Genomic DNA, 13965 nt, shown 5'->3' on the forward strand with positions numbered 1-13965 from the left:
AATATGTTGCAGTTTTAAAACTAATTTCCCGCAATTCTACACATTTTGCATGGGGCAGATATTTTTGTTGTTTTTGCTGTTTTTAAGCTAATTTCCTTCAATTCTATGCATTCTTCCATGTCTTACGTGTGTTTATATGATACCAACAATAATAATAAAAAACATTTTTTTATTATTCTTATTTTTTGGGGACCGCTGATACGCTAGTTGAGTATGGAGGACCTGAGCCTTAATCTTTAGGCATATGATCATATTACATCACATGCATTACTCTCATAAAATACTTTATCTGGGATTTGTTGTCCAATTCACAACTAAACCTCTTTCGAGACATGGGCTGCCTGTCTGATCTGCGTAGTGTGTACCAGTGAATTAGAACGCCTAAATCCTAGATTCCAATCTGATTGTGAAATACCATTTAGGGCAGGCTATAGTCCTTTCTGTGATCAAACAGTAACAGAGCTTTAACCAACTGGGTACACACTGGTTGAATCAACGTTGTTTCCACGTCATTTCAATGAAAATACACTGAACCTGCATTGAATTGACATCTGTACCTAATGGGAAGCTTTGTCAAACTCTGCCTCATGATCTGTCTGCATTAAACAACTTCTTGAAGTTCTGCAATGTTATAATTATGTTTTCAAATGGCAATCAGATCATTATTTCTAAGTAATTATTGTTGCGATAAGAAAGAACAAACAAGAAAGAAGCAACCAAAAGTGAAATTGCACCTTTTTATTATAGTTTAGAAAATGTTGAAACTATCATAGAGGTATTCATATTGCAAAGCACTTGAAAAGTATTGTGAGTTGAGACAGCCTATAGCGAGGAGGTCAGAGACCTGGATGTGTGGTGCCAGGACAACAACCTCTCCCTCAATGTGATCAAGACAAAGGAGATGATTGTGGACTACAGGAAAAAGAGGACCCGAGCACGCCCCCATTCTCAACGACGGGGCTGCAGTGGAGCAGGTTGAGAGCTTCAAGTTCCTTGGTGTCCACATCACCAACAAACTAACATGGTCCAAGCACACCATGACAGTCGTGAAGCGAGCACGACAAAACCTATTCCCCCTCAGGAGATTGAAAAGATTTGGCATGGGTCCTCAGATCCACAAAAGGTTCTACAGCTGCACCATCTAGAGCATCCAGACTGGGCATCACTGCCTGGTATGGCAACTGCTCAGCCTCCGACTGCAAGGCACTAGAGAGGGTAGTGCGAACGGCACAGTACATCACTGGAGCCAAGCTTCCTGCCATCCAGGACCTCTATACCAGGCGGTGTCAGAGGAAGGCCCTAAAAATTGTCAAAGACACCAGCCATAGACTGTTCTCCCTGCTACCACACGTCAAGCGGAACCGGAGCGCCGAGTCTAGGTCCAAGAGGCTTCTAAACAGCTTCTACCTGCAAGCCATAAGACTCCTGAACACCTAATCAAATGGATACCCAGACTATTCGCATTGCCCCCCTCCCCTCTCCACACCACTGCAACTCTTTGTTGTCATCTATGCATAGTCACTTTAATTAACTCTACCTACATGTACATACTACCTCAACTAACCGGTGCCCCCGCACATTGACTCTGTACCGACCCCCCTGTATATATTGTTATTTTTTACTGCTGCTCTTTAATTACTTGTTACTTTTATCTCTTATCCATATTTTTTGAAACTGCACAGTTGGTTAGGGGCTTGTAAGTAAGCATTTCACTGTAAGGTCTACACCTGTTGTATTCGGCGCATGTGACAAATAACATTTTATTTGAGTTGCTAGACATTTCTGCGTAAAACTTTTTTTCTATTTTATTATTGGAATGAAGACACTGATTATCCTCCTTTAAGACAAGTTTCACAGCTCTTGCATATGTTTAGTATGTATGGTTAGTGTTGCTAAGGCACTATCTGTGTCTCAGTGTCTTCCTGGTCATGACATCATGTTATAGTTTCACATTGAATCATACCTGTTTTATTGAAGACCATTTAATGAGATGAAGTAGTTACACTTTTTTGAAATGTTACCTGAACTTCACAAAAATATGCACACTCACTCACACACACACAAACACACACACTATTTGTAACAGCAGTGGATCAAGGGTTTTCATACGGTAGCTTTAAGAAAGGCCAACTGGCAGTTATGTCCATCGCATAGTAACATGAAACACTATGAAGAGAAGCACATTATCTCAAATAAAAATGATAGGCTTTAATTATATTTATATATCAACTCATGAAACGAAATACAAAATAAACTGGTACAAAAATCAAATCAACTTCTTAAAATGATTTTAAACATACGTACAAGAAATCTGTACAGACACTAACTAAATAACTTAACAATTTACACATAGGACAGTTCACCTACAGAAGCAAGGCTAATGTTCCCTAAACCTGAATGATAGTCCTACTCTTGATTAGGAAAATGAGCAGAAACAGAATGTTTCTATAATACTTCTTCATCCTTGTCATTTTCTCCAATCCCTCCACGAAACATTCTGAATCTGTCAGCATATTGAATCTAAACCAACAGTCTGTCACGCCAAGGAGTTGAAATGTAGCAAGAGATCCAACCAAATGGTCTACCCCTAGGCTATGTGGCGTTGAAATGAAGCAAGAGATCCAACCAAATGGTCTACCCCTAGGCTATGTGGCGTTGAAATGAAGCAAAGCTTCCAAAGGCTGTTTTAGTGTTCCAAGTTCCAACAGAACGTTCCAGGTATGGTAAGTGTTAGTCAGAATACTGAGTGGAGAAACCATACCACTGTTAGATTAGAGCAAGGTAAAGGCAGTGGGGGCGACACACGGTCCACTGTCCATAAGGTCGAGGCACTCGTCAATGACTCAACAGCCTGAGGCGGGCTAGCCAGCCTCCCAGGATCGAAGAGGGTTCAGACGGAGGGCGTTTGGGAGTAGCAGCAGCAGCACTAGGGGTCATAGTCGTAGCCGGGGCCTTTTTCGACAATGCCTCCTGGTAGGGGATGGTGGCGCTGTTGTGCAGGTCAGCATTGATGAAGCACTGGGAGCCCCGGATGTGGTCGACACCACGGACCAGCTGGCCAGATCGCCCCTCCAGGGGTCTGTAGGGTAGGGGGAAGAACGAGGCCTCCTCAGAGATGGTGGCGATGCGCTCGTTACTCAGGTATCTGTGCAGGATGTCCTCTCCTGCAAGAGTAGGATAGAATAGGACTTCATTGTCCATCCAAGAACATCATCACCATGTAAGAACCATATATAAGACAGGAATCTCAGCATGGGGCTGGCATATACTGTAGATGCATAACTAGAGCTAGAAAATAGTTTTTCCTGACTGTGATCTGACCAGTAAAACCTTTATGCCTACTTACACTGGTACATGTATATATACTCATCGAACACACATGATATACTCATAGACATACACAAATGAACACACTTGTCTCACAACATCCGCTGAACCATCGCTGTTTAAGAATAAGTGAGTCTAAGAAGTAGTTGTGGCCAAAGTCAACACTGGTTATGCTGGGGCTTACCCCAAAGTTAATGAACAACGACTTAAGAATTCAAGGCATGCAATCTGAGTCTGCCTCAGTGTGTTCTGCAGTGTAAGTGAGCTTGTGAAATGGTCATTCTGATAACAGTGGATTAGCCTCAGTTAGGTTTCGTCCCAAATGGCACCCTATTCCTTATATAGTGCACTACTTTTGAACGGGGCCTCAATCAAAAGTAGTGCACTATATAGGGTGCCATTTGGGATGCAATTGGCACCCAGTGCTATAGATGTAGCAGGCGTACCTTTTCTCCCTTGGGGCCAGGGTCTGGAGGACGAATCAGACATGCCCAAACACGACTCTACAGGCATGGACAGGGGCCGTGATTTACCTGTAAAGAGTTCAAATATCAATCTTTTCAATGGTAAAGAATCAATAAAAGTCAGTGAAATGGAAGCAGAATGCTACTGTGATTAATCTTTGTAAAAGTGTGTTTGTGTGTGTGTGTGTGTATGTTGGGGTACTGACCCCGTGTGGATGTCCGTTGTCTCAGGCGGGCTACTGGGGCTGGTTGGAGGTTGGGCTCAAGAGGGGGGCAGACTCTAATCTTGTTGTCATAGTCTGCGATGGTGAAGCACCGTCTGCCCTCATCCAGGAAGGAGTTTGGAGACTGTGAACCCTTCGGTCTCAGTTTGACACTGGCTTTAGGCTTCTCATCTCTGTGATGAGAGGAAAAGAAGAAACAACATCAATGTCAGCTAACAGAGCAGTACCCAGCTAACAGAGCAGTATCCAGCTAACAGAGCAGTACCCAGCTAACAGAGCAGTATCCAGCTAACAGAGCAGTACCCAGCTAACAGAGCAGTACCCAGCTAACAGAGCAGTATCCAGCTAACAGACCAGTACCCAGCTAACAGAGCAGTACCCAGCTAACAGAGCAGTATCCAGCTAACAGAGCAGTACCCAGCTAACAGAGCAGTACCCAGCTAACAGAGCAGTACCCAGCTAACAGAGCAGTACCCAGCTAACAGAGCAGTATCCAGCTAACAGACCAGTACCCAGCTAACAGAGCAGTACCCAGCTAACAGAGCAGTATCCAGCTAACAGACCAGTACCCAGCTAACAGAGCAGTACCCAGCTAACAGAGCAGTATCCAGCTAACAGACCAGTACCCAGCTAACAGAGCAGTATCCAGCTAACAGAGCAGTACCCAGCTAACAGAGCAGTACCCAGCTAACAGAGCAGTATCCAGCTAACAGACCAGTACCCAGCTAACAGAGCAGTACCCAGCTAACAGAGCAGTATCCAGCTAACAGACCAGTACCCAGCTAACAGAGCAGTATCCAGCTAACAGAGCAGTATCCAGCTAACAGAGCAGTATCCAGCTAACAGAGCAGTACCCAGCTAACAGAGCAGTATCCAGCTAACAGAGCAGTATCCAGCTAACAGAGCAGTATCCAGCTAACAGAGCAGTATCCAGCTAACAGAGCAGTACCCAGCTAACAGAGCAGTACCCAGCTAACAGAGCAGTACCCAGCTAACAGAGCAGTACCCAGCTAACAGAGCAGTACCCAGCTAATAGAGCAGTATCCAGCTAACAGAGCAGTACCCAGCTAACAGAGCAGTACCCAGCTAACAGAGCAGTACCCAGCTAACAGAGCAGTACCCAGCTAATAGAGCAGTATCCAGCTAACAGAGCAGTACCCAGCTAACAGAGCAGTATCCAGCTAACAGAGCAGTATCCAGCTAACAGAGCAGTATCCAGCTAACAGAGCAGTACCCAGCTAACAGAGCAGTATCCAGCTAACAGAGCAGTATCCAGCTAACAGAGCAGTACCCAGCTAACAGAGCAGTACCCAGCTAATAAGCAGTATCCAGCTAACAGACCAGTATCCAGCTAACAGAGCAGTACCCAGCTAACAGAGCAGTATCCAGCTAACAGAGCAGTATCCAGCTAACAGAGCAGTACCCAGCTAACAGAGCAGTACCCAGCTAACAGAGCAGTACCCAGCTAACAGAGCAGAACCCAGCTAACAGAGCAGTACCCAGCTAACAGACCAGTACCCAGCTAACAGAGCAGTACCCAGCTAACAGAGCAGTACCCAGCTAACAGAGCAGTATCCAGCTAACAGAGCAGTATCCAGCTAACAGAGCAGTACCCAGCTAACAGAGCAGTATCCAGCTAACAGAGCAGTACCCAGCTAACAGAGCAGTATCCAGCTAACAGAGCAGTATCCAGCTAACAGAGCAGTACCCAGCTAACAGAGCAGTATCCAGCTAACAGAGCAGTACCCAGCTAACAGAGCAGTACCCAGCTAACAGAGCAGTACCCAGCTAACAGAGCAGAACCCAGCTAACAGACCAGTACCCAGCTAACAGAGCAGTACCCAGCTAATAGAGCAGTATCAAGCTAACAGAGCAGTACCCAGCTAACAGAGCAGTATCCAGCTAACAGAGCAGTACCCAGCTAACAGAGCAGTACCCAGCTAACAGAGCAGAACCCAGCTAACAGAGCAGTACCCAGCTAACAGAGCAGTACCCAGCTAACAGAGCAGTATCCAGCTAACAGAGCAGTATCCAGCTAACAGAGCAGTACCCAGCTAACAGAGCAGTACCCAGCTAACAGAGCAGTACCCAGCTAACAGAGCAGAACCCAGCTAACAGAGCAGTACCCAGCTAACAGAGCAGTACCCAGCTAACAGACCAGTACCCAGCTAACAGAGCAGAACCCAGCTAACAGAGCAGTACCCAGCTAACAGACCAGTACCCAGCTAACAGAGCAGTACCCAGCTAACAGAGCAGTACCCAGCTAACAGAGCAGTATCCAGCTAACAGAGCAGTATCCAGCTAACAGAGCAGTACCCAGCTAACAGAGCAGTATCCAGCTAACAGAGCAGTACCCAGCTAACAGAGCAGTATCCAGCTAACAGAGCAGTATCCAGCTAACAGAGCAGTACCCAGCTAACAGAGCAGTATCCAGCTAACAGAGCAGTACCCAGCTAACAGAGCAGTACCCAGCTAACAGAGCAGAACCCAGCTAACAGACCAGTACCCAGCTAACAGAGCAGTATCCAGCTAATAGAGCAGTATCAAGCTAACAGAGCAGTACCCAGCTAACAGAGCAGTATCCAGCTAACAGAGCAGTACCCAGCTAACAGAGCAGTACCCAGCTAACAGAGCAGAACCCAGCTAACAGACCAGTACCCAGCTAACAGAGCAGTATCCAGCTAATAGAGCAGTATCAAGCTAACAGAGCAGTATCCAGCTAACAGAGCAGTACCCAGCTAACAGAGCAGTATCCAGCTAACAGAGCAGTACCCAGCTAACAGAGCAGTATCCAGCTAACAGAGCAGTACCCAGCTAACAGAGCAGTACCCAGCTAACAGAGCAGAACCCAGCTAACAGAGCAGTACCCAGCTAACAGAGCAGTATCCAGCTAATAGAGCAGTATCAAGCTAACAGAGCAGTATCCAGCTAACAGACTAGTACCCAGCTAACAGACTAGTACCCAGCTAACAGACCAGTATCAAATTTCAAATCAAATTTATTTTTATATAGCCCTTCGTACATCAGCTGATATTCTCAAAGTGCTGTACAGAAACCCAGCCTAAAACCCCAAACAGCAAGCAAAGCATGTGAAAGAAGCACGGTGGCTAGGAAAAACTCCCTAGGAAAAACTCCCTAGAAAGGCCAAAAACCTAGGAAGAAACCTAGAGAGGAACCAGGCTATGAGGGGTGGCCAGTCCTCTTCTGGCTGTGCAGGGTGGATATTATAACAGCTAACAGACCAGTACCCAGCTAACAGAGCAGTATCCAGATAACAGAGCAGTATCCAGCTAACAGACCAGTACCCAGCTAACATAGCAGTATCCAGCTAAAAGAGCAGTATCCAGCTAACAGACCAGTATCCAGATAACAGTGCAGTATCCAGCTAACAGACCAGTATCCAGATAACAGAGCAGTACCCAGCTAACAGAGCAGTACCCAGCTAACAGAGCAGTACCCAGCTAACAGAGCAGTACCCAGCTAACAGGCCAGTATCCAGCTAACAGGCCAGTATCCAGCTAACAGACCAGTAGCCAGATAACAGGCCAGTATCCAGCTAACAGAGCAGTATCCAGCTAACAGAGCAGTATCCAGTTAACAGAGCAGTATCCAGCTAACAGAGCAGTACCCAGCTAACAGAGCAGTATCCAGCTAACAGAGCAGTACCCAGCTAACAGAGCAGTATCCAGCTAAAAGAGCAGTACCCAACTAAAAGAGCAGTATCCAGCTAAACGAGCAGTATCCAGCTAAACGAGCAGTATCCAGCTAACAGAGCAGTATCCAGCTAAAATAGCAGTTTCCAGCTAACAGAGCAGTTTCCAGCTAACAGAGCAGTATCCAGCTAACAGAGCAGTACCCAGCTAATAGAGCAGTATCCAGCTAACAGAGCAGTACCCAGCTAACAGAGCAGTACCCAGCTAACAGAGCAGTACCCAGCTAACAGGCCAGTATCCAGCTAACAGACCAGTAGCCAGATAACATGCCAGTATCCAGCTAACAGAGCAGTATCCAGCTAACAGAGCAGTATCCAGTTAACAGAGCAGTATCCAGCTAACAGAGCAGTACCCAGCTAACAGAGCAGTATCCAGCTAACAGAGCAGTACCCAGCTAACAGAGCAGTATCCAGCTAAAAGAGCAGTACCCAACTAAAAGAGCAGTATCCAGCTAAACGAGCAGTATCCAGCTAAACGAGCAGTATCCAGCTAACAGAGCAGTATCCAGCTAAAATAGCAGTTTCCAGCTAACAGAGCAGTTTCCAGCTAACAGAGCAGTATCCAGCTAACAGAGCAGTACCCAGCTAATAGAGCAGTATCCAGCTAACAGAGCAGTACCCAGCTAACAGAGCAGTACCCAGCTAACAGAGCAGTATCCAGCTAAAAGAGCAGTATCCAGCTAACAGAGCAGTACCCAGCTAACAGAGCAGTATCCAGCTAAAAGAGCAGTATCCAGCTAACAGAGCAGTATCCAGCTAAACGAGCAGTATCCAGCTAACAGAGCAGTATCCAGCTAACAGAGAAGTATCCAGCTAACAGAGCAGTATCCAGCTAAAAGAGCAGTACCCAACTAAAAGAGCAGTATCCAGCTAACAGAGCAGTATCCAGCTAAAATAGCAGTTTCCAGCTAACAGAGCAGTTTCCAGCTAACAGAGCAGTATCCAGCTAACAGAGCAGTACCCAGCTAACAGAGCAGTTTCCAGCTAACAGACCAGTATCCAGCATTGTTGGGGTACAAATATTTTTTTCTTCCCAAACAGTAATTTCAACAGAAGTTATAAGTACATGTTTGGGACTTAATGGACTAAACAAGAGTTGGTGTTATCCCATTCCTAAAGCCTGAGGAGGACAGAGATACAGACAGAAAGGCAGACAGACAGATGGACAGTCAAACCGACCGACAGACTGACAGTCAAAACGACCCACAGACAGACAGACCGACCGACCGACAGACAGACAGGCAGACAGATACTCACCGTGGGGTATAGGGTACAGTGGGGGGAGGAGGGATAAATAGGTCCAGAATGGCTGGCTTCTCTTTTTTCATGCGGGCTTCACAGGCATGTTTTGGAGACTGGATCTTAGGCATACTCAGGGCGCTCTAACACACAAAACAACAAAATAGTTGTTATAATAATCAAATCAAATACATTTTTATTTGTCACATACACGTGTTTAGCAGATGTTATTGATGTTATTGCGGGTGTAGCGGAAGATTCCCAGATATTTCCAAATGTTGTTAAATAAAAACACTAAAACGACAGAAATCTGTGTTAAATGATTGGCTTGAGGTAGCTTAGCTGCTAAAATTAGACAACTTCACCATAACGATCAGCAAAATAATCAGCTAAATACTAATGCGTTACATGGTGTTATTTCGAATTAAGCAAATTTTCCTTTGGTAAAATCCAGACCTGGCGAGATTACAGTGTAGTCGGGGCACACTGACTCAGCCCACTTCTGACATTTGAAGCACTATGCAATCTATTTAAAACACACATCCTAAACGGCTTCTGAAACACAAAGCCTATTCAGTCACACTAGACCCATGATCTGTGAACATGAGTCACCTTCAAAAGACGTCTGACATCAATACATGGTTGGACTTTGTGCTATTCTTTTTTTGAGGAACAAATAGGAAGAAGGGATTAATTGTTAGTTACAACCCATCCACTGAAAGACGCAGCCCGGGTGGCTGAATAACTGAGGAACTTGTCCTATCTTGTCAAACCCCATCAAAAACAAACAGCTCTGGGATACCAAACACAACAATGTCACACCTATGATGACAGATGAAAATAAATCCAGAATTGATTCAACACTATGATATCAACAGGGATAAGGGGGGCTGGGTCTACCTCTTCTACGGTTGTTCTTCAATCAAGCTGTATGTGTGTGTGTGTGTGTGTGTGTGTGTGTGTGTGTGTGTGTGTGTGTGTGTGTGTGTGTGTGTGTGTGTGTGTGTGTATGTATTACGGCTCTACCTGCACCAGAAGGGGCCTCCAGCGCATGTTCTTCAGGGGGGCCGGGGTGAAGCTAAAGGTACCCGAGGGCCTCTTCTTCACCACCAGAGTAACGCCTGCTGGGTCCACCTTCAGCTTACCCACCAGGTTCTCCAGCTGCCAGCCCACCTGGAGGCACCACAGACAGACAGATAGGACACCTCGTCAGACCCATCCAGCATCACAACCCTCATCATCACATCCATCATCATCACTCCCATCATCACTACTCCCATCAGCAGACCTTTCATCACATCCATCATCACATCCATCATCATCACCCCCATCATCACATCCATCATCATCACTCCTATCATCATCACTCCAATCATCACATCATCATCATCACCCCCATCATCACTCCCATCATCATCATCACTCCAATCATCACATCCATCATCATCACTGCCATCATCACATCCATCATCATCACATCCATCATCATCACTCCCATCATCACATCCATCATCATCACTCCCATCATCATCACTCCCATCATCATCACTCCAATCATCACATCCATCATCATCACTCCAATCATCACATCCATCATCATCACTCCCATCATCATCACTCCAATCATCACATCCATCATCATCACTCCCATCATCATCACATTCATCATCATCACTCCCATCATCACATCCATCATCATCACTCCCATCATCATCACTCCCATCATCATCACTCCAATCATCACATCCATCATCATCACTGCCATCATCACATCCATCATCATCACTCCCATCATCATCACATTCATCATCATCACTCCCATCATCATCACTCCCATCATCATCATCACTCCAATCATCACATCATCATCATCACCCCCATCATCACTCCCATCATCATCATCACTCCAATCATCACATCCATCATCATCACTGCCATCATCACATCCATCATCATCACATCCATCATCATCACTCCCATCATCACATCCATCATCATCACTCCCATCATCATCACATTCATCATCATCACTCCCATCATCATCACTCCCATCATCATCACTCCAATCATCACATCCATCATCATCACTCCAATCATCACATCCATCATCATCACTCCAATCATCACATCCATCATCATCACTCCCATCATCATCACATTCATCATCATCACTCCCATCATCACATCCATCATCATCACTCCCATCATCATCACTCCAATCATCACATCCATCATCATCACTGCCATCATCACATCCATCATCATCACTCCCATCATCATCACATTCATCATCATCACTCCCATCATCATCACTCCCATCATCATCATCACTCCCACCATCATCACTCCCATTATCATATCCATCATCATCACATTCATCATCATCACTCCCACCATCATCACTCCCATCATCATCATCATCATCACTCCCACCATCATCACTCCCATTATCACATTCATCATCATCACTCCCATCATCATCATCACTCCCATCATCACATTCATCATCATCACTCCCACCATCATCACTCCCATCATCATCACTCTCATCATCACATCCATCATCATCAGTCCCATCAGCAGACCCTTCATCATCAACACTTTCTGTCTATCCCTGTGCTCCTATCATTATTGAGTAAGAGCTTGTTGTTGATTTAACAAAGATATTTGGTCTCTCTCAGCCCTGGGTTAGATAATGGACAGATGAGAGAAGCTCTATGAGGTAGCTACCACTGTCTGCTTGTTGACCTGGACGACCTCGTCTCCTGCGTGGATCCTGTGTGTTCTGTCTGCTGGAGACTGGAGTGCAGAGGACAACAGAAAGACAGACGGTGAGCAAGGAGACATCACAGTACTGTACATTCACTCTGACTGGATCACTCCAGACCATCTTGGACTACTACTATCGGGATAGACGGGATACTCACATGTTCTGTGGTTCCAGTGATGATGTGAAGCCCGTCGTAGGTGGATTTGATATACAACCCCTGAGATAATACAGGACAGCATAATGTAAGGAAGAAGCAATCAATCTCAGAGACTGAGAAATCAAGCAGTACATCTAGCTCGGGCTGATCATGTAAGACTCTTCTCTAATTTCAAGTATAAGTCAGCTTCTTATATGCCACCCTATTTCCTATATAGTCACTACTTTTTGACCTGACCCCTATGAGCCCTGGTCAAACGTTGTGCACTATAGAGTATATGGTCAGCGGCGGAAAAAGTACTAAATTGTCATACTTGAGTAAAAGTAAAGATACCTTAATAGAAAATGACTATTAAAAGTCTAAGTCAACCAGTAAATATTACTTGAGTTAAAGTCTAAAAGTATTTGGTTTTAAGTATACTTAAGTATCAAAAGTAAATATAATTGCTAAAATGTACTTAAGTATCAAAAGTAAAAGTATAAACCATTTCAAATTCCAACACTCAGACATCATTTACAAACGCAGCGTTTGTGTTTAGTGAGGCCACCAGATCAGAGACAGTAGGGATGACCAGGGATTTTCTCTTGATAAGTGTGTGAATTGGACAATTTTCCTGTCAATATGTACCAAGTACTTTTGGGTGTCAGGGAACATTTATGGAGTAAAAATAATATTATTTTCTTTAGGAATGTAGTGAAGTAAAAGTATGCAAAAATATAAATAGTAAAGTAAAGTACAGATACCCCAAAAATCGAATTAAGTAGTACTTTAAAGTATTTACACCACTGTATACGGTTTAGGTTGCCATTTGGGATGCAAGCTAACTCTTCTCACCAGTCCATCCCTAGGTCTGATGTTGGTGATATGGACCTCCTCCAGACAGGCCATCTGACTCTTCTGGGGGTCAGAGGTCGTCCTCATCGTCTGCTCACTGATCACGTTCAGCGCCACAGACTGGAATGGAACATATAACTGAATACACTCAGCTACGTTGTCTCAGAACACCAATATACACTGAACAAAAATATTTGCTAAGTTGAAATAAAATATCCCAGAAATGTTCCATACGCACAAAAAGCTTATTTCTCTAAAATATTGTACACAAATGTATTTACATCCCTGTTAGTGAGCATTTATCCATTGCCAAGATAATCCATCCACCTGACAGATGTAGCATACTTGTGCTGGGGACAATAAATGGCCACTCTAAAATGTGCAGTTTTTTCACACAACACAATGCCATAAATGTCTCAAGTTGAGGGAACATACAATTGGCATGCTGACTGCAGGAATGTCCACCAGAGCTGTTGACAGAGAATTGATTATTCATTTCTGTACCATAAGCCGCCTCCAACATCGTTTTAGAGAATTTGGCAGTACGTCCAACTGGCCTCACAACCGCAGACCATGTGTATGGCGTTGTGTGGCTGAGCGGTTTGCTCAGAGTGCCCCACTGTGGCGGTGGGGTTATGGCATAGGCAGGCATAAGCTACAGACAACAAACGCAATTGCATTTTATCGATTGACAATTTGAATATACAACAATACCCCAACGAGATCCTGAGGCCCAAGGTATCTGTAACCCTAAAATGCATATCTGTATTCCCAGTCATGTGAAATCCATAGATTAGGGCCTAATGAATTTATTTCAATGGACATTTTTCGTCATATATGTATGTAACTGAGTAAAATCTTAGAAATTGTTGCATGTTGCGTTTTATATTTTTGTTCAGTGTACTGAACTTTGGGGAAATAACCATCATCATTGTAATCTCGTTAACAAGACACTGCCTCGTAATGTATGCACAATTAGCCTGGGGACGAGATTATGGTTGTTGTAAAGAGCTATTCTGGTGTGGTGGATCTCTGGTGTGTGATCATGCATGATGGAGCTAAACTTCAGGTGAGGGGAGGGAAAGACTGTAGTCACACGTTAGTCCTAATGACTGGATTGGTTAAATAAGCAATAAGGCCCGAAGGGGTGTGGTATATGGCCAATATACCATGGCTAAGAGCTGTTCTTACGCACGATGCAACACGGAGTGCCTGGATACAGCCCTTAGCCATGGTAT

The 13965-nt window shown here is 44.6% G+C and overlaps 1 protein-coding gene across 2 annotated transcripts in view; it reads right to left on the bottom strand.

Moving 5' to 3' along the window:
- Positions 1 to 1945: 1945 nt before the first annotated feature.
- LOC106571244 (connector enhancer of kinase suppressor of ras 3) overlaps positions 1946 to 13965 on the bottom strand; it is a 50057-nt gene continuing 38037 nt past the window's right edge. The window contains exons 6-13 of one of the 2 annotated variants that reach the window (XM_014144044.3): positions 12728 to 12847; positions 11894 to 11953; positions 11697 to 11765; positions 9993 to 10139; positions 8985 to 9109; positions 3998 to 4188; positions 3774 to 3860; positions 1946 to 3164 (exon numbers count right to left, since the gene is read on the bottom strand). In XM_014144044.3, coding sequence (XP_013999519.2) covers positions 2836 to 3164; positions 3774 to 3860; positions 3998 to 4188; positions 8985 to 9109; positions 9993 to 10139; positions 11697 to 11765; positions 11894 to 11953; positions 12728 to 12847 — 1128 coding nt within the window. In that variant the 3' untranslated portion in view covers positions 1946 to 2835. The remainder of the gene's footprint in view (positions 3165 to 3773; positions 3861 to 3997; positions 4189 to 8984; positions 9110 to 9992; positions 10140 to 11696; positions 11766 to 11893; positions 11954 to 12727; positions 12848 to 13965) is intronic. The other variant, XM_014144045.3, reaches the window with a different exon arrangement.

This window comes from Salmo salar, chromosome 15 (genome assembly GCF_965601325.2).
Source record: "Salmo salar chromosome 15, fSalSal1, whole genome shotgun sequence".
Taxonomy (NCBI): domain Eukaryota; kingdom Metazoa; phylum Chordata; class Actinopteri; order Salmoniformes; family Salmonidae; genus Salmo; species Salmo salar.